At 42.3% G+C, this 24,850-nt stretch overlaps 1 protein-coding gene across 2 annotated transcripts in view; it reads left to right on the top strand.

The window, feature by feature from the left end:
• The window catches only part of LOC140734659 (rho GTPase-activating protein 25-like), a 101,358-nt gene that overhangs the window by 20,334 nt on the left and 56,174 nt on the right, over positions 1-24,850 (top strand). For both annotated transcript variants that reach the window (XM_073058918.1, XM_073058925.1), the window contains exons 2-3: positions 21,046-21,239; positions 21,505-21,592. In XM_073058918.1, the coding sequence (XP_072915019.1) occupies positions 21,046-21,239; positions 21,505-21,592 (282 nt within the window). The remainder of the gene's footprint in view (positions 1-21,045; positions 21,240-21,504; positions 21,593-24,850) is intronic.

Raw genomic sequence — 24,850 nt, forward strand, 5'->3', positions numbered from 1 at the left:
GTTTCACCTATCACCTTGTGTTTCTCCCTCCCCTCACCCCTCAAGATCTAATCCTGACTCATCTGTTTTTCTTTCCAGTCCTGCTGAAGGGTCTCGGCCCAAAACGTCTATTGTACTTCTTTCCACAGATGCTGCCTGGCCTGCTGAGTTCCTCCAGCATTTTGTGTGTGTAACTTGGATTTCCAGCACCTGCAAATTTTCTCTTGTTTCTAATCATGGAACAATTTACAATGGCCAATTAATCTACTCTTCAGTATGTCTTTGGACTGTAGGAGGGAGCCCACACTGTCATGGGCAGAGCATACGGGCAGTGGCAGGAATCAAACCGGGTTTGCCAAAAAGCATTGTGCCCTGTTTGTCTGCTTCTACAGGGCTTGCCCATGAGGGAAATGCTTCGGTGTGAGAGTGAAGCAAATGGCTTGTATTGCATCACTTCCTGGAATCAGATAGTGATACTCAGCGGCAGAAACTACCGATACTCCTTCCACCTGATTAACATCTTCACTGATGTGTACCAATTGTACAGGTGCAGGAAAGATGTGACTAGAAGAGGGTGGGCAGGGGTAGACATTTTAAGAGCAAATGTTTATTTAAAACTATGAAAGAAAATTTTAAAAAAGATTTAATTTATGTAATTTACTTCACAACTTTAGGAACTCTCAAAGTGCTATTAAGCCACTGATAGATAGATAGATAGATAGATCGATAGATAGATACTTTATTGATCCCAAAGAAAATTATAGTGTCACAGTAGTGTTACAAGTGCACAAGTATACAAATATTACAAAGTAGAAGTAAGGAAGAATAAAAAACAAGTTACCTCAAACAGTCTAACAGGAGAGGATCATCACTCCCCCAGCTATAGGTTGACTCATTTTAGAGCCTAATGGCCAAGAGTAAAAATGACCTCATATAGTGCTCTTTGGATTGTCCAGGGTGTCTTTTGTTCTACCACACGTCCAGTGTCCAGTTTGATTCCTATAACAGTGCCAGCCTTTCTAATCATTTTATTGAGCCTGTTGCCATCACCCGTGTTGATGCCATTGCCCCAACACACCACCGCATAGAACACTGTACTGGTGACAACAGACTGGTAGAACCTGTGAAGGAGAGGCCTGCATACTCCAAAGGAACCAGTCTCCTCAGGAAGTAGAGGTGACTCTGGCCCTTCTTGTACACAGCCTCTGTGTTGGTGCTCCACTCAAGTCTGCCATCCAGGTGCACCTCCAGATACTTGTAGGTCCTCACTACATCCATGTCCTCACCATCAATAGTAACAGGAAGCAGTGCAGGGTTAGTCTTCCTAAAGTCCATCATCGTCTCCTTTGTCTTGCTGATGTTGAGTTGCAGATGATTCAGCTTGCACCATTTGACAAAGTCTGACACCAGGGCCCTGTATTCATCCTCTCTTTATACACCCAACTATTGCTGAGTCATCAGAGAATTTCTGCAGATGACATAATTCAGTGTTGCGTCTAAAGTCTGAGTTATTCAGAGTAAATAAGAAGGGAGCCAATACAGTCCCCTTTGGGCACCCCAGTGCTGCTTACAGTTCTGAAGCTGCACAAACTGTTGTCTACCAGTCTACCATTCAGGTAGTCCATTATCCAGGATACAATGGAAGTATCAACCTGCATTGTATGGAGCTTTTCCGCCAGCTGTATGGAATTGAAGGCACTTGAGAAATCAAAAATCATGACCCACACAGTGCTGTCCTGCTTATCCAAATGGCAGTAGGCTCTGTTCAACAGGTTGTTGACAGTATTGTCGAATCTAATGTGCTCCTGTTGGGCAAACTGCAGGGGATCAAGAGCTGATCTAACCAGGGGTCAAAGTTGAGCCAGGACTATCCTCTGTAGGGTCTTCATGATGCATGAGATCAGGGCCACTGGGCAGTAGTCATTCAAGACTTTTGGTTGGTCCTTCATTGGTACTGGGACTACACATTATGCCATGTCATACCTGTAAACCAGGAAGCACGACAGCTAAGTTCCTCAAAGTAAAGTTCCATGGAGAGAAATGTAATGATCACATTACCTGCTTCAGGTGTTGGTTAAAATGCACGTTGACCACAACAACAGCATCAAACTCCCCTGCTCTTCCTTAAAATTGTCCTGCAGAGATATTCCTCCCATCTGAGAAGCAGACAGGACCCAAGCCTGGTGTCTCATTCAAAGAATACTTGCAACAAGGCAAAGTACCTCCAGAATTCATTCTGGATGATTGATTTAAAGTCACTGAAGTAGAGCTTAAACTTAGAACCTTCTGATTTCAAGCTAAGAGTGCTACTAACATTATTATTGTGTCACCTCCTTGTGCTGGCTTCTCATTTCCTGTCCAATTGCTTAGACACTATTCAGATATGATTTGATCTAATACAAATGTAACTTCTGATTAGAATTAACCCAAGATCAGTGAGATGATGCTCCGTATCACAAAATGACCCTTTTACATCACAGGCTTATAAGATCCCAAAATTAATTCAAAGCAATGAAAATATTTGGTACATTTATCCAAGTTCTGTACCTTTGCACAATCATAAACTGGATTGAATAAATGCAGAGGAGCACTTGGATTATTGAATGAGTCTCTTGAAGGAGTAGTCTTTCAGAGCTCTTCACTTTCACTATTTCTGATTTATATTTCTCAAGTTCAGTAATGAGTTTGGAAAACACGAACATGACAAACCCTGAAATCCCCGGGCCTATCTCATGACCTGTTACTAAAGGTTATCAACATGACTTGGTTCCATATTCCTTAATAATATTGTTTAATAAAATCTAATGGTCACACTTGCAATATTTAATATTTCCATCCCCCTAACCTCCACTCACAGCCTCAATGAGGGGAATAATGAGGTGGTGTTCATGAGTTCATGGACTGCTCAGAAATGTGATGGCAGAGGGGAGGAAGCTATCTCTAAATCATTGAGTGTCAGTCTTCAGGCTCCTGCACCTCCTCCCTGATGATAGGAATGAGAAGAAAACATGTTCTGGATCTTGAGATCCACCTTCTTGAGGATCTACATCTTGAGGATGTCCTCAAAGGTGGTGAGTTTACTGCCTGTGATGGAATGGGCTGAGTCTACAATCCTCTGCAATCTCTTGTGATTCTGTGCATTGGAGGCTCCATGCCAGGCTATTATGCAACCAATCAGAGTACTCTCCACCAAACATGTATAGAAATCTGTAAGAGTCTTTGTAATATATCAAATCTTCTCCAACTCCTAATGAAGTAGAGCTGCTGGTGTGCCTCCTTCATGATTGCATCAATGTCTTTGAGCCCAGGATAGATCTTCTGAGATGTTAACAACCAGGAACTGAAACTGCTCACCATTTCCACCGCTGACCCCCCAGTGAGGACTGGTGTATGCTCCTCTGCTTTCTCCTTCCTCAAGTCCGCAGTCATTTCCTTGGCCTTGCTGACGTTGAGTGTGAGGTTGGTGTTATGACACCACTCAACCAGCTGATCTACCTCATTCCTGTGAGCCTCCTCATCATTAACTGAGATTCTACCAACAACAATAGCTTTGGTAAATTTATAGATGGTGCTTAAGCTGTGCATAGTCAAGAGTGTAGAGGGAGTAGAGCAGTGGGCTAAGAAAAGCTCAGGTGCACCTGCACTGAAAGTTAGTGAAGAGAAGATGAGACTGTGATGCAGAAAAAACTCAAGAAAGTGATCCTTTTGCACGTCACACCCCATTGATCAGGAAGGAAGCATACAGAGTAAGCGTTTCAGTATTTTCTTCACAATTGTGAATACTATTGTTAAGTTCATCTTATCTATCATTGAATGTGGTTTTGGAACTGAGTTTACTTCACCACCACTTATTGGGTAGATCAACTGCACTTAACACAGTTCCGGTTAGCGCATGGGGGTGGTAGTAGGATCTGGTGGTTAGATCTCTGAACGAGTAACCCAGGGCCCTGAACTAGCTGTGCAAATATGAGCAAATGCACAGAGCTAATGTGGCAGTTAAGGAATTTGAAGTCAGCTAAAAATAACAAATCATTTATTTAAAAGACTTATGGTGCCCATAAGACTAGTGAATAGTTCTACAAATTCAAGCAATTTATGTATGTCCTTCTTGGAAGGAAATCTCATATCCTGACTTGGTTCAGACTATACTGAACTCTAGAACTGCCTCTTTAGTGCACTCTAACTTTATCTAGTAAGCCACACACTATAACACAATGGTAGCTGAATATCATTCCTTCTCAAGAAATATGCAACGAATACTGGCCTTGCCAGCGATATTTGTGTCCAAAATATTAATTAAATGCAAAGGGCAATCAGATATTAGGAGACTGTACTCAATTTGATTTTCACTGGGATGACAAATAATTCATTGGAGGAGAACCTGTTAGTGGCTTTGAGTATATTTAGAGTTAGATACAAGCTTTATTGGCATAAATTATAATGGAATAAATGCTTTTAGTGACTGCAGGAAGGACTAACTATATGAAAGGTTTGATATATCGAGGAGTTTACTGGTGAAGGGTTGAGAACCAACAAAAAGTTTTAAGATGATTGGCAAAAAAAGGACATAAGAGGTTTATTCATGCACTATGTGGTTGTATCTAGAATGCATTGACTGACAGGTTTACTGAGGTCATTCACAGCTTCTGATAGGGAAGTAGATCAGAATTTGAAAGCAATAGGATTACAGGGCATCAGTGTGATTAGTTGTATTGGAGGTGTTTCACATTCCCTATTGACATTGAAGGAACCTAATTCAGTCCTCAAAAGCTCACAAAACAATCCCATTCCCCATTCATCCCTGTAAAACTCCCTGGCTGGAGTGTTCACATTCCCTAGGAGTTTGAAGTGCCTACCAGCTTCAAGCAGGCTTCAATTATACTGGTGGCCTAGATGAACGCGGTAACCTGCCTCAATGACTATCATCAATAGCACTTACATCCGCTGCGATGCAATGCTTTAAGAGATTGGTGATGAGATATATTAACTCCTGCCTGAGGAGTTACTTGGAACTGTTCCAATTTGCCTACTGTCACAACAGGTCAACAGCAGGCACCATTTTATTGGGTTTTCACCTAAACCTGCAAAAGCTGGACAGTGAAGATGCAGACATCACAATGTTTTTCATTGACCACAGCTCTGCATTCCATACTATCATCCCCTCAAAACTAATCAATGAGTCCACGACCTAGGCCAAGGTCTTCTTGTGCAACTGGATCCTCAATTTTCCCGCTTGCAGATCGCAGTCAGTTCAAATTTGCAACATCTCCTCCACAATCTCCATCAGCACAGGTGCATCACAAGGCCGTCTGCTTAGTTCCCTGCCCTATTCAACTTATACTTATGACTGAGGCTAAGCACAGCTCCAATGCCAGTTTGACCTTTTCTGATGACACCACTGTCGTTGGCTGAATCAAAGGTGGTGATGAATCAGCACATAGGAGGAGGATTGAAAATCTGGCTGAATGGTGCCAGAACAACAAACTCTCACTCAATGTCAGCAAAACCAAAGAGTTGATTATTGACCATGAGAGGAGGAAATCAGTAGTCCATGAGCCAGTCCTTGTCAGGGTGTCAACCTGAAATTATTAACCTGCTCAGTTGAGGAAAAACACCAGAGACACGAAATTACCTCTGAAACGGTTTTTATTCAGAGAGGAGTTCGCAGCCCCACGCACTTCGGGCGTAAGGTAGCCAACTCCCAATAAGGTCATACTAATACCCAAAAGCAGGGTACTACTTGGGCAAATATGGTTACCGATTCAAATTCATCAATTGATTGGCTATTGCATAGCTAAGCATGCAAAATACTCAGAATTAGCAAAGGTTCAAACGTAATGCTTGGAATTAATACTGACGCACTTCAAAACACTTGAAATAGGTATACTCAAAATACTTTGCCAAGCACATTGTCTTGTGGTCGCAGGTTCCCTTTTCCTTGTGGTCTCCACGTCTGGCCTGGCACCATATTTTAGCCACCTCTCCTTACTTCCCCAATGACGTACCTCTCTCTTGTCCTGTCTACATATTTTGTTACACTTACCCCTCGCCCACCCCCTCTACACGTACCCCTTACCCTTTTCACATTCTCATTCCCTCCTGTGATCATGAAATGATCACTTGTCAATATCGTGAAAATCCTCTGGTGCAGGTTCGAGGAGTTCGGTGGCCTCGCCGGTTGCCCGCATCATCATCAGTGGCTTCGCTGGCAGCAGGTCCCCTAGCAAGGCCATCATGCGGTTCAGGGCACATTTGACAATGGCGATAGAGACAAAAATCCTGATAATAGCCATCAGCGTGTAAATAGCCCCATTGATCAACCAGTCCTTCCACGCACTTAGTCTCCAATCCCCTCACCCTGTTCCTTCCTTGATGGATCCTAACTGTTCATCTATTTTGTTCATGTACCGTGTTATGTTGGCGGTAGCATCGTCTAGCCCCATTATGCATTTGTCCTTTATGATAGCACAGAGCCCTCCCTCCCTGGCGAGGAGGTAATCCAGTGCATAGCAGTTCTGCATGGAGAAGAGCCGCAGTTGGTTAAGGCTGTCAGTTATGAGTCTTAATGCTCCCCTGGTGGCGTTCCCGAGGCTCATGAGACCACAGGCCAGATAGTTCCGATTGTGGGCCGCCATAGCAGCTCCTGATGCTCCCAAAGAGAAAAAGCCAGCTGCCCCGTATCCGGCCACCTGACCTGTGGTTAGGGTGGTCAGGACTTGGTAATCTGCACAAAATTCCTGGGAGACCTCTCTCTTGTACCTCCCAGGCGGGCGGCGTGAGGGACCCCAAGTTCCGGGGCAAGGGACCGCTGTAGGGAGGAGGGTGCCATAGGCCACCGAGGAAGGGTATGGGTACTCCAGGAAGTTGGTGGCAATGCCGTTGTAGAAGAAAAAATACCCCGGGAGGGTATACATGGTCTCAGTGCAACCCTCACTCTTTAGGTGTATGGTATCACTCCATTCTGCTATACAGCAGAGGCGTACACTCGTTTGGCGCCCCTGCGATACTTAGGTCGTAGGAATACCTGATCATTGACTCGGAGGTGGGTGCGGTTCCCCTCCCCACAAAGAAGTTGCACCCCCTTGGCCAGGGACTGGCACTTTGTCTCATGGCAAGAGCAAGAGATCCCTAAGGGGTCCTTGGTGGGGTGACACTCCCTTTTCCTACAGGGCTTGGAGAGGCAGGCGACATTTTTTGAGACATACACGTCTGAACACCCCCACCCTGTTCTGAAGAAGCCGTTCTCATATACTCGGTCACCTTTCGGGGGCTTGGGATTCCCCTCCCACCAGAGATCTTTTCTCATCCACCTGTTGGACGGGGGGAATAAACAGTCCGCGACCGGGGCCGTGGAAGAGTCATAGGTGAGTTCCACCCTCTTTCCCTCAGGCAATGTTTTGCTGGCGGGGGCACATTGGAAGGGCTGATCAACACGGTCCCAGTCGGGGAAAACGGTAAAGAGCGAGGAGACACTGGCGGGGTGGGGGTAGCAAACGATGGTTGTAGTGCCATACAGTCGTTTGTGCACGTTTTGGAAATAGTTGCCATTTATAAACTCCGAGGAGGGTCTTTCAAGGGTGGGGCCTTTGGGGAAACCCCAATCCCTTTTCTGCCTTGAAATGTTCCCCTTTGATCCTTTTAGGGGTTTTGGTTCCTCGTCCAGCCGTCCCTCAACCTCTGTCCTATACCCCACTGTCCCTAAAAGAATATAGATAACCAAGAGCATCCTACCTCCCATTGCCAGGGCACAATTTCAACAACGTGACACCACAAGGAAAAAGGAATTTAAACACACAACAGTTCAATCAAGTCCGTTTAACAGTTCCTTCATTTATCTGTGGTTTCTAGTGGGTCCGAGGTCCAGCGCTTGCAGTCGCTCAGATGAATCCAACGTTCTTGTCCCTTCACCTTGACAGCAGAGGGGGTCTGCAAGAGGACCTGGTACGGTCCTTTCCACCGGGGTCCCGGCTTGGGTTGATCCCAGTTCCTTGTTAACACCCAATCTCCTGGTTCTGCTCCCTGCCACTCGCCTTCTCTGTCAGGAACAGGTCTTGAGGCTTCCTTCACCTGAGTGTGTAGGGACCTGAGAGACAAAGTTAAATGCTTGAGGTAACACTGCAGTTCCTCGCCCATCATTTGTAGATCTACTTGTATTGGCGGGGGGTTGTGGTCGCTGCCCCCTGGGGTTCTGTTTGGGCGCCAATAAACTATTTCAGCAGCAGTTAGCCCGGTACCGGTTTGAGGTGTAATGCGCATATGATACAGTGCCAGGGGAAGGACTTTAAGCCAATTTAGTCCTGTTTCAAGGGTCAATTTAGTTAGTTTATCCTTCAGGGTGCCGTTTGCACGTTCCACGATTCCTGCGGCTCGAGGGTGGTAGGCACAGTGGAATTGTTGCTCAATCTTTAGTATTTCGCAGAGTTCTTTGTTTACTTTCTCAATGAGATGCGGGCCGTTATCAGATGATAGTCTTTGTGGGATACCAAAACGAGGAATAACTTCTTTCAGCAGCATCCGCACTACCGTGGAAGCTTTGTTGTTCATTGTGGGAAAGGCTTCAATCCATTTGCTGAAGACGTCGATTATAACTAAACAGTACCTGTAACAATTCACCTTAGGTAACTCAATAAAGTCCATTTGTAATGTGTCAAACGGTCCTGCTGGGGTTGGGGTGCACCCTTTATCACATCTAATAGATTTACCCGGGTTTACTTTTTGATAAATTAAGCAACCCTTTGCCCGTCTCTCCTCTGCCTCATTCAAACTGGGGGAACCACCATGTTTTTAACAACAACATACACAAGGGGACCAGAGTTGGAGAGGGTCAGCAACTTTAAATACATCAGTGTTATAATTTCAGAGAATCTGTCCTCAGTCCAATACATAGTGCCATTACAAAGAAGGTATGTCATCACCTCTAATTTCTTAGAAGTTTGTAAAGACTCAGCATGTCATCTAAAACTTTGTCAAACTTCTTTAGATACACAGAGGGGAGTATAGTGATTGGTTGCATCATGGCCTGGTATAGAAACACCAATGCCCTTGAACAGTAGTAAATGTAGCCCAGTCTGTAATGGGTAAAACCCTCCCCACCATTGAGCACATCTACAAAGAGTGCCGTTGCAGAAAAGCAGTATCTATCATCAAGGAACCCCACCATCCAGGCCATGCTCTTCTTACAGGTGCCATCAGGAAGGAGGTACTGGAGTCTCAGTACCCACACCACCAGGTTCAGGAACAGTTATTACCCCTTAAGCATCAGGCTGTTGAACCAAAGGGGAAAACTTAATTCAGCTTCACTCACCCCAACACAGAACTGTTCCCACAATCAATTTACTGATTTGCAAGGACTCTTCTCGATGTTCTCCATATTTATTACCGTTATTTTGTATCTTTGCTTTTGTATTTACACAGTTTGTTGCCTTTTGCACTTTTGTCATTTATTCATCTTGTTGGGTGTGGTTTTTCATTGATCCTATTGTGTTGCTTTGTACTTATTGTAAGAAAATGAATCTCAGGGCAGTGTATGGTGACATATATGTACTTTGAAAATAAATTTACTTTGAATTTTGAACTTCTAATTTCCTCTGTAGCCTAGTCTCCCCACATTTACCAACACATTAACGTCAATTTTCAGTTTCTCTTTAACCTACCAACTTACAGGTCTTGATGGTGTGGAGGAAACTGAAACAGCTATTCAAAGCCCATTCAGTCATGGGGGCACTCTGCATTGGATAGGCTTGTGGAACAGACTTGATGGGCTGAATAGCCTCATTTTGTCACTACATCTTATGCTCTATCTTATGGATAGCACTGGACCTGGATCACTAGAGCTCAGAATGTCCCCCATCTGTGCTGTTTCTATTCTAAGAATCAATAAATTAGGCTTGTCTTTTGGCACTGTAAGAATAGACCAGGGATTCTCAACCTGGAGTCCATGGACCCCTAGATTAGTGGTAAGGCTCCATGGAATAAAATAGGTTGGGGACAGATAGCATGAGTTATGTTCTTTTCAGAGATTTGGGCGAATGGGGTAACTGGCCAAAGGACTGAGTTGAGACTAGGGTACTGAGCTCATTTAGGAATCAACAGTTACGGCTAGTCAGCAGACATGGAATTCTGAAAGCACGAGTTCAAATGGTTAACTTTATGAGATAAGCATTTATAACACAGACAAAATTAATTACATAATCATGCATATGGTCCTGGTGCAGGTCAATGGGAGCAGGCAGTTTAATTCGCTCGGTATAGACCAGATGGGCTGAAAGGCCTGTTTCTGTGCTGTACTTTTCTATGTCCCTATGACTTTGACCAGAAAAACCATTCTTGAAGGACTGAACAGAAATTGTATCACTGACTGATCTGCAAAAGCTGACTCAAGTGGTAGAATTAAAGGAACAGATTAAATGAATAGAGAAAGGCTGCGAGATTTACTGAAGGAGTTCCAGAACAGGCTTGTAGCTCCAGTGAAGGGCCAGATGAAAATCATGGATGCACAAGAGGTGCAATCATTAATTCGTTTGTCATTCCAGATTTAGAACAAGGATTGTTTGGAATTAAAAGGGTGACTTGGGGTATGTTTCCTTTTTTTTCCCATGTTTAAACACATCAATTTCCTGTCAGTGCAATGATAGTGTAGGCATCTGGACAACTCATTTCTATTTTAAGCAACCACTTCCTGCATTTGGGACAGCTTACAGCTTTCACAGATCAATTATATGTTCAACTGTTTAAATGTATTACTGTAAACAGAACTGATCAGAGTGCAAAAACAAAGCACTGGTCTTGCAGAGAACTGGCCTAAGGACTGATCTGTGGTAAAATTCAAATTAAGGTCGTGCATCTTTCAAAACAGCCCTCAACCATGCATAAAGGGAACAAGTAATTCAGTGTCTGATAAACTAAAAGGCTAGAATCTCATGTCCAACAACTAGTACTGATTATTCCCTGGCCCTACTCATCAACAAAATTCATATTTCATTGATTTTCAGAAATATGTATTATTTATTGAATGCAAAAGAATTGAATTCCATGTTGGTGCAGTTCTATACTCAATGCCAGAGTGCCAAGGGTTAGCTTTCTGGCTTTTCCCCATTTCACTACAATAGATGATCAACCCTGTGCATGTTATGACTTAGAGGTTGCTTGTAACTTGAATGTACTGTATATAACAATTTTAACACAGAATAACATCTCTGTGTTTCACGGGAAGGAGTAGTGGACCGCACGACCCCATCTACATTGGTGGTGCGCAGGTGGAACAGGTCAAAAGCTTTAAGTTCCTCGGGGTGAGTATCACAAAAGACCTGACTTGGTCTAACCAAGCAGAGTCCACTGCCAAGAAGGCCCACCAGTGCCTTTACTTCCTGAGAAAGCTGAAGAAATTTGGCCTGTCCCCTAAACCCCTCACTAATTTTTATAGATGCACCATAGAAAGCATTCTTCTAGGGTGCATCACAGCCTGGTATGGAAGTTGTCCTGTCCAAGACCAGAAGAAGCTGCAGAAGATCATGGACATAGCCCAGTACATCACACAAACCAATCTTCCATCCTTGGACTCATTTTACACCGCATGCTGTCGGAGCAGTGCTGCCAGGATAATCAAGGACATGACCCACCCAGCCAACACACTTTTTGTCCCTCTTCCCTCCTGGAGAAGGTTCAGGAGCTTGAAGATCCATACGGCCAGATTTGGGAACAGCTTCTTTCCAACTGTGATAAGACTGCTGAATGGATCCTGACCCGGATCTGGGCCGTACCTTCCAAATATCCGAACCTGACTTGCACTACCTTACTTTCCCTTTTCTATTTTCTAATTATGATTTATAATTTAAATTTTTATTATATTTACTTAGGTTTGTACTTGAGGCAGCGCGAAGCGCAGAATCAAATATTGCTGTGATGATTGTAAGCTCTAGTATCAATTGTTTAGTGACAATAAAGTAAAGTAAAAGTAAAGTTTAACAATCAATCACTTAAGAACACGTTGGTGATGCTTGGCCAAGGAGGTGGATTTTTCAAAATTATTTTTCAGAAGGGGCAACATTTATTACTCATCCCTAATTCCCTGAGTCACTTGCTAGGCCATTGCAGAGTCAATGCAGTGAGTCTACAGTTAACAAGATTAGTCTAGAATTGCAAAAGTTGATGGATTTCCTTCCCTTGAGAACATTAGTGAACCAAGATTTTTTTTATACAGTCAGTCCAGAACTTTAGTAACTCATGTCAATTTATTTCAATACCAGCTTATTTGCATTCCAGCTATAATGCTGGGATTTAAGTTCAGGATGATGTATTTAGGCCATTGATGTATAAGTCATTGGGTTGTACAGGACAGAAACAGGCACCTTATTCTATCATGTCTATGCTTAACTTTTTGTCTATCAACACCAAACACATTGACCTTCACTAGGTCTGTATCTAATGTGCCTTGCCTATTTAAGTTTCTGTCATACACCCAATTGACTTCCCAAAATGCATCAAATCCTACTTGTTGGAATTAAATTGTTTCTGCCAACTTTCTGTCTGACTTATATCCTGGTGTAGATTTCACTTCACAAATGTCTTCGCTTAACACACCCATACCAATTTTCTTATTATCCGCAAACTTACTAATCATACCTCCTACATTCACATCCAACTTGATTACATCACAAACAACAATAGTGCCAGCCAGACTAATTTCTTATCCAATTAGCCAGCTCATTTTGGTTCCCAAGTGCCTAAACTTTTTGGACCGGTCTACCATGCAGACCTTAACAAATGCCTTATTAAAGTTCATATAGACAACAACTACTGCCCTACTTTCATCAATCTTCTTAAAGACTGGATTGCCACAATACTATAGTTTAAGAAAAGAAGAAGTTGGTGTAAGGTGGAAGGAAGAGTCAGAGAGGTTTTGGATAGAAGGCCAGAATTTAATGCCCATATATTCAAGAGGCCAAGACATAAGCAGTGCAGAGTTATTGGAGAAACTACCTTGCAAAGAAACAGCCACATTAAAAATATATAAAGCCATGTTTGATTGCCCAGGGGAAGGTAGTGGAGACCCACATTCTTAAGGTATTGCAGTTCTTCTGGTGAAGATAATCGCACAGTGATGACACTCCAATGGGCTTTCTGCTCCTGGTGTTCTTAATCATCGGTGCCATAGGGTTAGAAAGTGCTGTTCAGGAAGCTTTAATAAATTTCAGAAATGTACCTTGTGGATGGTGCATTCTGAAGATATGGTTTATGTGTTTATTTTTCAACATCTTGGTATTGCTGCAACATCACTTTTCTTGGGAAGGAGCTGGGAAATCTCTTCTTGAGTCACATCACTCCTTTAGGTAAATGTGCTCCCAGAATACTCCTAGAATTTCCATCTTTCATGGTGGTGAAAGAATGGTGACATGTTTCCAAGTCAGAATAGAATCACCTTGAAGTGGAACATAACCCGCTAATGTTCCTGTGCATTAACTATCGTTGACCTTCTTGCTGTTCATATTGGTTCATTACTGTTACGTGTATTGAGATAAAATAAAAAGCTTTTGATCTGCATGCCATTCAGATGTAAGTACGTTGAGGTAGCAAAAAGAAAAACAAAATTCAGAATATCGTGTTACATATACGGAGCAAGTACTGTCAGGCAGACAAATAATATGCAGGGGTCTTGATGAAGTAGATTAGGAGATCAAGAGTTCATCTTCTATCATATGAAATGTCCATTCAAGAGTCTTATAACAGAGGCATAAAAACTGTCCTTGAGTCTAATGGAACTGATGTTACAGGTGCTGGATTGTGTGCCAATCAAGCGGACTGCTTTATTTTGGATGGTGCCAAACTTCTTTAGATTTGTCTGGGTTGCACTCATTCAGATAAGAGGAGAGTCCATCACATTCCTGACTTGTAAAAGGATTGGGGTGTCAGAAGGTGAACTGCTTGTGACAGCTTGGGTCTGAGTTGATTGACTTCCAGAAACAACTATCTTTCTTTGTACAAGGTATGACTCTCACCATTAGAGTACTTTCCCCTTGATGCCCATAACTTTGGTTTTACTGGAACTCCTTAATGATACACTTGATCAAATGCTGCCTTTTTAATATTTATTTAATGAGATACAACATTGGATATGCTCTTCTGGCCCTTTGAGCCATGCTGCCCAGCAATCCCTGGATTTAATCCTAGCCTAAATTAATCCTAATCATAGGACAATTTACAATGACCAATTAGCTGGCAAACTGGTATCTTTTTAGACTGTGGGAAGAAACTGGAGCACTCGGAGGAAACCCATACGGTCTCGAGGAGAACATATAAAATCCTTATGGGCAGTGGTGGGAATCAAACCTGGTTCGCTGGTACTGTAAACCTGGTGCTAACTACTATGCTACTGTGTCTTGATCTCAAAGACAGTAACTCTTATCTCACATCTGGAATTCAGCTTTCTGATCCAAGTTTGAATCAAGACGGCAACAAGTTCTGAGTAGGTAGTAGTATAACTCAAAATGGGCATGGCTGATAAAGATGAGATCTGACAACAGTGTACCTGGTCTAGCTAAGTTTATAGTGAACTGTAACTCCCAGGATATTAATGGTGGAGGATATAGCAATGGTAATACCATTAAAAGCAAAGGCTGGTGGTTAGACTCTCTTGCTGGAATGATATTGGACAGATAAGTGATGTGTTTTGTAGATGGTGGAAAGATTTTAGGGAGCCAAGTAATGTACAAGCTAATATAGAAATGTGGAGTATACCATTTTGTTTTTCAATGACAAGTATGCTACAGTGTCATGCAAAAGTTTGGGCACCCCTGGTCAAAATTTCTGTTACTGTGAATAGCTAAGCAAGTAAAAGATGACCTGATTTTCAAAAGGCATAAAGTTAAAGATGACACGTTTCTTTAATACTTTAAGCAAGATTATTTTTTTATTTCCATCTTTTACAGTTTCAAAATAACAAAAAAGGAAAAGGGCCCAAAGCAAAAATCTGGGCATCCTGCATGGTCAGTACTTAGTAACACCCCCTTTGGCAAGTATCACAGCTTGTAAATGCTTTCTGTAGCCAGCTAAGGGTCTTTCAATTCTTGTTTGGGGGATTTTTGCCCATTCTTCCTTGCAAAAGGCTTCTAGATCTGTGAGATTCTTGGGCCATCTTGCATGCTCTGCTCTTTTGATGTCTATCCACAGATTTTCGATTATGTTTAGGTAGGAGCACTGTGAGGGCCATGGCAAAACCTTCAGCTTGCACCTCTTGAGATAGTCCATTGTGGACTTTGAGGTGTTTAGGATCATTATCCTGTTGTAGAAGCCATCCTCTTTTCATCTTCAGCTTTTTTTACAGATGGTGTGATGTTTGCTTCCAGAATTTGCTGGTATTTAATTATATTCATTCTTCCCTCTACCAGTGAAATGTTCCCCATGCCACTGGCTGCAACACAAGCCCAAAGCATGATCGATCCACCCCTGTGCTTAACAGTTGGAGAGGTGTTCTTTTCATGAAATTCTGCACCTTTTTTTCTCCAAACATACCTTTGCTCATTGTGGCCAAAAAGTTCTATTTTAACCTCATCAGTCCACAGGACTTGTTTCCAAAATGCATCAGGCTTGTTTAGATGTTCCTTTGCAAACTTTTGATGCTGAATTTTGTGGTGAGGATGCAGGAAAGGTTTTCTTCTGATGACTCTTCCATGAAGGTCATATTTGTGCAGGTGTCGTTGTACAGTAGAACAGTGCACCACCACTCCAGAGTCTGCTAAATCTTCCTGAAGGTCTTTTGTAGTCAAACAGGGGTTTTGATTTGCCTTTCTAGCAATCCTACGAGCAGTTCTCTCAGAAAGTTTTCTTGGTCTTCCAGACTTCAACTTGACCTCCACCGTTCCTGTTAACTGCCATTTCTTAATTACATTACGAACTGAGGAAATGGCAACCTGAAAATGCTTTGCTATCTTCTTATATCCTTCTCCTGCTTTGTGGGCATCATTTATTTTAATTTTCAGAGTGCCAGGCAGCTTGCTTAGAGGAGCCCATGGCTGCTGATTGTTGGGACAAGGTTTGAGGAGTCAGGGTATTTATAAAGCTTTGAAATTTGCATCACCTGGCCTGTCCTAACAATGACTATGAACTAGCCATAGCCCTAACAAGCTAATTAAGATCTGAGTCCTTGGGTGAGAGCTCAAATCTCTTGGGGTGCCCAAACTTTTGCATGGTGCTCCTTTCCTTTTTTTCACTCTAAAATTATACAAAACAAAAATAATACACTAATCTTGCTTAAAATGTTGAAAAGAATGTTTCATCTTTAACTTTATGACTTTTGGAGATCAGTTCATCTTCTACTCACTTGACTATTCACAGTAACAGAAATTTTGACCGGGGTGCCCAAACTTGCATGCTGCTGTATAAGTACAAATTATGTGAACCTGTTAAAAGGCAAACAACAGTTTCTTAAATGCAGAGTATTTCTCTGGTTACATAAAATATAAAATAGCCAATAATATCTCTGTTTTGACTGCTACTTCTCAGTTAACACTCACACGATGGTGCAATGCACTGTCTGACACATTACCTTTCAGATGCATTGTTACAAAATGTCATCTACTCCGTTAGGCGGGTGGAAAAGGTTACACTATACTATTTTAGAGGCACTGTTTATGGTGTTGCTTTTGTTCAATCTTACTGAACTGGATTAGTCATTATTACCTTAGTGTCAACGAGTTGCAGAATTCAAATACACTGGTTAGTTTCCTACATTATAACAATGACAGCTCTTCAGAAGTTCTTTAATATCTTCAGTAACAGTGCTTTATTTGGTCTGAGAGGCTGGTGGAAGACAGACGTAGCACAGTACAGGTTCTACAGCCCATAATTTTGCCCTAACCTACATCAACTTCCTCAATGTATGCCTTCACTCCTACACAGCCCACAATCCTCCATTTTTCTTACATCATCATGCCTATTTAAGAGACTTTCAAAAGTTCCTACCATTCCTACGCCAGGCACAATTGCAGTGGGTGAAGACATGACTGCTAAGCTGATTCAGTGTGCTACATGCATGATGTGGGAGGTCAGAGACACTGATGGTGCCCCCGGCTGCTACAGCTGTGGAAAGTGTGTCCAGATTCAGTTTCTGAAGGAGCATGTTGCAGCACTGAAGAAAGAACTGAATGACCTCAGGTTTATCCGCGAAAATGAGGGTTTTCTGGACAGGACCTACAGTGAGGTCATTACACCGAAGATACCAGAAGAGAGAAAGGAGGCGACGATGAGGAAGGAAAGGATGCTTGAAGTACAGGAGACCCCAGGGGATGTACCTCTCGTAAACAGGTTCACCTTCTTGGAAGCTGTCAGGACAGAAGATACTGCCAGTCTGAGAGGCGGACAGGTCTGCGAGCCGAAAATTGGTGCAGAAGCAGAGCCGAGGAGTCAGACATCAAGAAGAGCCGTGGTAGTAGGGGACTCCATAGTAAGAGGTACGGAAAGGGGTTTCTGCAGCAACAGGCGAGATTTAAGGATGGTGTGTTGCCTCCCTGGTGCTAGGATCCAGGACATCACGGACTGATTGCAGGGAATCCTCAAGGGTGAAGGTGAACAGCCAGAAGTGGTAGTGCATGTTGGCACAAATGACATCGGGAAGAAGAGCAAGGACATTCTGCAGCGGGACTTCAGAGAACTCGGAGGAAGGCTGAAAAGCAGGACCTCCAGGGTCGTTATCTCTGGTTTGCTTTCAGTTCCTTGTGCTGGAGAGGGCAGGAACAGGGAGAATATGGATTTGAATGAGTGGCTGAGGAACTGGTGCAGGAAGCAAGGATTTACATTCTTGGACCACTGGGATCTGTTTTGGGGTAGGGATGAATTGTACAAAAGGGACGGGTTGCACCTTAATAGGCGGGGGACCAGCATTCTGGCAGACAGGTTTGCCACTGCAACACGGATGTGTTTAAACTAAGTAGTGGGGGGGAGGGGATGAACTGGAAATATAAGGATGGAGTTAAAGGGAAAGTGAAAATAAGAAAAGGACAACAGAATCAATGGAGTAGAAAGCTCAAGAAGAGATCATACAGTATGGCCAAGTGAAATAGGAATTGATATTAAAGGAGAGGGGAGTACCGAATTAAAAGTATTATATATGAATGCACGGAATAAAGTAGATGAGCTTGAGGCTCAGTTGGAAATTGGCAAGTACGATGTTGTGGGAATAACTGAGACATGGCTTCAAGCGGACAGGGCCTGGGAAATGAATATTCAAGGATATACATCTTATCGAAAGGACAGACTGACTGGCAGAGGGGGTGGGGTGGCTCTGTTGGTGAGGAATGATATTCAGTCCCTTGCGAGGGGGGACATAGAATCTGGGGATGTAGAGTCAGTATGGATAGAACTGAGAAATTCTAAGGGTAGAAAGACCCTAATCGGAGTTATCTACAGGCCCCCAAACAGCAGTCTGGATGTAGGGTGTAAGTTGAATGAAATGTTAAAATTGGCATGTCACAAAGGTAATGATACAGTTGTCATGGGGGATTTCAACATGCAGGTAGACTGGGAGAATCAGAATGGCACTGGACACAAAGAAAGAGAGTTTGTGGAGTGCCTCCGAGATGGATTCTTAGAACAGCTTGTACTGGAGCCTACCAAGGAGAAGGCAATTCTAGATTTAGTGTTGTGCAATAAACCGGATTTGATCAGGGACTTCGAGGTAAAGGAACCATTAGGAGGTAGTGACCATAATATGATATGTTTTAACCTACAATTTGAGAAGGAGAAGGGAAAATCGGATGTGTCAGTATTACAGTTGAACAGAGGGAACTCTGGAGCTATGAGGGAGGAGCTGGCCAAAGTTCAATGGAACAATACCCTAGCAGGGAAGACAGTGGAACAACAATGGCAGGTATTTCTGGGAATAATGCAGAAGGTGCAGGATCGGTTCATTCCAAAGAGGAAGAAAGATCCTAAAGGGAGTAAGGGGCTGATGACGGAAGTAAAGGGCAGTATAAAAATAAAAGAGAAGAAGTATAACATAGCAAAGATGAGCGGGAAACCGGAGGACTGGGAAGCTTTTAAAGAGCAACAGAAGATAACAAAAAAGGCAATACACCAAGAAAAAATGAGGTACGAAGGTAAACTAGCCAAGAATATAAAGGAGGATAGTAAAAGCTTCTTTAGGTATGTGAATAGCAAAAAAATAGTTAAGACCAAAATTGGGCCATTGAAGACAGAAACGGGTGAATGTATTATGGGGAACAAGGAAATGGCAGATGAGTTGAACAGGTACTTTGGATCTGTCTTCACTAGGGAAGACACAAACAATCTCCCAGATGTAATAGTGGCCAAAGGAACTAGGGTAAAGGATGAACTGAAGGAAATTTATATTAGGCAAGAAACAGTGTTGGATAGACTGTTGAGTCTGAAGGCTGATAAGTCCCCAGGACCTGATGGTCTGCATCCCAGGGTACTTAAAGAGGTGGCTCTAGAAATCGTGGATGCATTGGTAATCATTTTCCAATGTTCTATAGATTCAGGAACAGTTCCTGCTGATTGGAAGGTGGCTAATGTTGTCCCACTTTTCAAGAAAGGAGGGAGAGAGAAAACAGGGAATTATAGACCGGTTAGCCTGACGTCAGTGGTGGGAAAGATGCTGGAGTCAATTATAAAAGAGGAAATTATGACACATTTGGATAGCAGTAGAAGGATCAGTCCGAGTCAGCATGGACTTATGAAGGGAAAATCATGCTTGACTAATCTTCTGGAGTTTTTTGAGGATGTAACTATGAAAATGGACAAGGGAGAGCCAGTGGATGTAGTGTACCTGGACTTCCAGAAAGCTTTTGATAAGGTCCCACATAGGAGATTAGTGGGCAAAATTAGGGCACATGGTATTGGGGGCAGAGTACTGACATGGATTGAAAATTGGCTAGCTGACAGAAAACAAAGAGTAGTGATTAACGGGTCCCTTTTGGAATGGCAGGCTGTGACCAGTGGGGTACTGCAAGGTTCGGTGCTGGGACCACAGCTGTTTACAATATACATTAATGATTTAGATGAAGGGATTAAAAGTAACATTAGCAAATTTGCTGATGACACAAAGCTGGGTACAGTGTGAAATGTTAGGAGGATGTTATGAGAATGCAGGGTGACTTGGACAGGTTGGGTGAGTGGGCAAATGTATGGCAGATGCAGTTTAATGTGGATAAATGTGAGGTTATCCACTTTATTGGCAAGAACAGGATGGCAGATTACTATCTAAATGGAGTCAAGTTAGGAAAAAGGGAAGTACGACGAGATCTAGGTGTTCTTGTACATCAGTCAATGAAAGCAAGCATGCAGATACAGCAGGCAGTGAAGAAAGCTAATGGCATGCTGGCTTTTATAACAAGAGGAATTGAGTATAGGAGTAAAGAGGTCCTTCTGCAGCTGTACAGGGCCCTGGTGAGACCACACCTGGAGTATTGTGTGCAGTTTTGGTCTCCAAATTTGAGGAAGGACATTCTTGCTATTGAGGGAGTGCAGCGTAGGTTCACAAGGTTAATTCCTGGAATGGCGGGACTGTCATATGTTGAAAGATTAGAGCGACTGTGCTTGTATACACTTGAATTTAGAAGGATGAGAGGAGATCTGATTGAAACATATAAGATTATTAAGGGATTGGACACACCGGAGGCAGAAAGCATGTTCCCGCTGATGGGTGAGTCCAGAACTAAAGGCCACAGTTTAAGAATAAGGGATAGGCTGTTTAGAACAGAGATGTGGAAAAACTTTTTCACCCAGAGAGTACTGGATATGTGGAATGCTCTGCCCCAGAAGGCAGTGGAGGCCAAGTCTCTGGATGCATTCAAGAGAGAGTTAGATAGAGCTCTTATAGATAGCAGGGTCAAGGGATATGGGGAGAGGGCAGGAACGGGGTACTGATTGTGTATGATCAGCCATGATCACAGTGAATGGCGGTGCTGGCTAGAAGGGCCAAATGGCCTACTCCTGCATCTACTGTCTATTGTCTATTGTCTATTGACTCTGGGCAGTACATGCCATGCACTCTCCACTCCGTTAAAAAAAAAGATACCATATAAGAAAAAAACATGTCTTTCTTTTTGCTTGTAGGCCGTTCCAAGAGTGTGATGCCAGGAGAACACAGTTCAAATCGACCTTCATCTCCCAATATGTTGGAGCGTCCTGTAAGGTCAGGCTGGTTGAAGAAGAAGAGGTCTTTAGTGAAGCAGTGGCAATCCCGCTGGTTTGTTCTTCGAGGATCTTACCTGAGTTACTACAAGGAGGAGGAAGATGGGAAACCACAGGTAACCTAACATTAATTGTTGGTAACAAATGGTTTCAAATAAAGGTTTAAAAAGTAAATCTGCACAAATGATGTGAAACCACATAAACCCAGATTAACATTGTTGATGGAAATCCTTTGTCAACAAGGTGATATTTATAAGACATATCACTAGTTGGCATATCATGGCCTTCCTAATGCACTATACTTTATAAACATGAACTGTCATTGCGTTTAATTAAAGGGCCTCATTATAACAATAGCTCTTACATCTGCATTACCTACAGGGTTGCATCGTTCTTCAGGACTGCAAGGTTAACGAACATCCTGCAAACCCAGAAGATCCAGGAAAGTACCTCTTTGAAATTGTTCCAGGTAGGGCTCACTTTTTAACCCACAGTGGGTTGAGAAATCCAGAAAGGCTCCCAACTTAAAAGATAGACTATGTCAAAATATTTTATTGGGGATAAAATTTGAAAGCTGCAATTGCAAAACTTCATCCCTGGGTCACAAGAGGAAGAAAGTTAGTTTGGGTAATGATTGTTTTTGTGCAAAACCTTTGCTGAAAGCACCGATATGTTTGACAAGCCTTGGTTGTCATGATACCAGTAGCTAACCTTTCTTGTTTTCAGATTCACAATGGCACTGATTTAATTTCCAATATGAAATCTGGAATTGTTGTTGATCTTTCTCAAAATACTGTGCATCCATTATGGAATAACAGCAACAGTGAGGACCAAGTTATGAGCTAATTGATCCCTTCTCTTCCTCCTACTTCTTAGTGGGTTTCTATACCAAATAGGGAGTCTATGAAAATGGCCATGTCAACTGCTATGGTAGCACAGTGGTGAGCATGACGTTATTACAGCTTGGCTGATGAAGGTTAGAGTTCAATTCTGGCATCCTCTGTAAACAAGTTTGTACATTTCTTCTTGTATGCATGCGGGTTTCCTCCACGTGCTCTGGTTTTCTCCTGTACAGATTAGTAGGTTGATAGGTCATTTTAGATTATTCTGTGATTAGGCTAGGCTTAAATCAGTAGTTTGCTGGGCGGCTTAGCTCAGTGAGCTGGAAGGGCCTGTTCCGTGCTGTATCTCTAAATAAATTGAAACAAAATATATGCTTCCCCAGTGACTCACTGAATACTTGGAAGCCAAGGAAATTGGTTCCCTAGCTGGAGGAATATGAGAAGGGAAGTGGGAAAAAAGCAGGTTTTACATGTTCGTGGTTGCCTGGGGAGATGTTACAAGAAGGGGAGAAGACTTTGGTGAAATGGAAGAAGAAATCAAAATAGTGGAACCAGGATTCTTCAGAACATTGTAAAAATTGTGGGTGGAAAGATCTAGATCATATTGGGTATATTGGACATTGCAAAGGATTCTCCATTGAATGTGAAAAATGAGGCCAAAGGGAGAGAGGATGACGTCTAAAGTACAGACGCCTCTGAGGGTCTTGTCAAATATGGTCGAAGAAAAATCATGGGTTAACCATATTTTAAGCTCTGATGTGGATGGTTGGATCATCAGTTTAGATATAATAGAGAAGAAGAAGCAGGAAGAATGGAATGGAGGACTTTTAGATTGTCAGGAGATGTAGTAAACTTTACCATAGTCATACGGAATTGAAACTGGGTTTTGACTAATCATAACAAACTTTTTACCCATCCAATTTGTCTGCACTGGAAATGAGACCATCTATGCCTTGGCTATTGAAGTGTCTTTTTAAGTCCCTCTTAAACGGAGTGATCTTATCTGATTCCACTACCTCTTATGTAGCATCTTCCAGATAGGTGTCATTCTCTGTGTAAAGACCTACCCCCTGGATCCCCTTTAAAAACCCCTTCCTTTCACCTTAAACCCTTTCCTCTCAGTTTAAACCTACACCCTCTTGTTTACATCATCCCTACCATGGGAAAAAGACCTTGACCATCTGCCCTGCCTATATGTCATATAGCTTTATGAATTTTAATCTGGTCAACTTTCAGCTTCCATTATTCCAGAGAAAACAAGCCCACCCTATTCAATCTCTCCCATAACTAAAGTTCTCCAATCCAGGCATCAGCTTAATGAATCTCCTCTGCACCCTGGAGGCAATCACATTTTCCTACACAATACACCAATTCTGGACTATTTTTGGAAAGTAATTGCTACCTATCACTTTAAATGGAGACATAGAAGCTCATTAGGGGACATAACTTACAGGTATATTGCTGATATAAGAATTTGGATTACTGGACGACAGGACAGGAGCAGGTAAAAAGACATAGATTGTACTTTTTTCCAAATGCTTTCAGATGTGCTGGAGAAATAGGATCAATGATGAAAAGGGGAGGGGAAGATATGGAGGCACTGAAAATATCAGAGGATTTTCTACTGAATGCAGTGGCTGGTGGTGGTGTTGGTGATGATCAGGGAGGTGTGATGGATCACTGGGGGAGGGGGAATCTGAACCACTGGTATTGTTTTACTGTAGTGTATTCCTGATCAAATAATATTCATATACAAAAATACTGAATTTGAAATTCAATCTTCCCCCCCACCCTTCCTTAATTCATACTATCAGCAGAACCCTCTACTCCCTTCTTTGTTGTGTGTTTGCCCTCCTTTCTTTGTAAAACATGCCCTGAGATCCACATTTTCACTTGCTGTCTTATACTTATTTCAAAACAAACCTTTGTTTAACATTATCATTCAGTTGGGCTGCTAATTGAACTGTCTTTCATTTCACATGAACAATCTGATTGAACTTTTTAAAATAATAGATAAAACAAGTGAGGCATCTATCTATTGAGTGTTGTTCTCCAAGTATAGGTTGAATATGTTTTGAATTTAAAGGATTTGAATAAACTGGTCTTTCAAGTACAGAGAAGCTTCAATGATAATCGGAATCTATGGTCATTGGTAAAATCAAACAGGGTCTAGAAAATAAATAAAAACACAAAATGCTGGCAGAACTCAGCAGGCCAGACAGCATCTATGGGAGGAGGTAGTGACGACATTTCGGGCGAAACCCTTCATCAGGAGGGTCTCCTGCTGTCTGGCCTGCTGAGTTCTGCCAGCATTTTGTGTTTTTATTTATTTCCAGCACCTGCAGATACACTCGTGTTGCTCTAGAAAATAAATGACCTTTTAAAAAAAGGTTACCTACAGGGTTAATAAGTTGGACTTAAGAAAAATGCTTCCATTTACAAGCACGGGCTAATATGTAAAATAATCACTAATAAGTCTAGTTAGAGAGTCAATTTAAAATTCACACAGAAAATTATTGAAAAGTGGAACTTGCATCACAAGTTGAGGCAAAAAAAAAGCTTCCATGCATTTCAGGAAGTAGTACATAGGGGAGAAAGGAGAACAGAAGAGAAAGAAATGTTACTGGGTTGAGGTGTTCACCTTTGTGCTATAAGGCAGAGGTGTCTACTTTGACTATTACTAAGGATAACTATAGAATACATATTTGTAAAATAAGTTAATTGGTTTATTTATCAAATCATTCCCTCTGACAGTGTGCTTGCAACTGCAGTGAAAACTGAGTGTATTTCTGAACAATTTCCAATATATCTGCAACCACACAGTTATTGGAATCAGATAGAGATCTCGCAATCTTAGAGCCACACTGACAGTTTATGTCTGTTTT

This window comes from Hemitrygon akajei, chromosome 1, assembly GCF_048418815.1.
Source record: "Hemitrygon akajei chromosome 1, sHemAka1.3, whole genome shotgun sequence".
NCBI classification, from domain to species: domain Eukaryota; kingdom Metazoa; phylum Chordata; class Chondrichthyes; order Myliobatiformes; family Dasyatidae; genus Hemitrygon; species Hemitrygon akajei.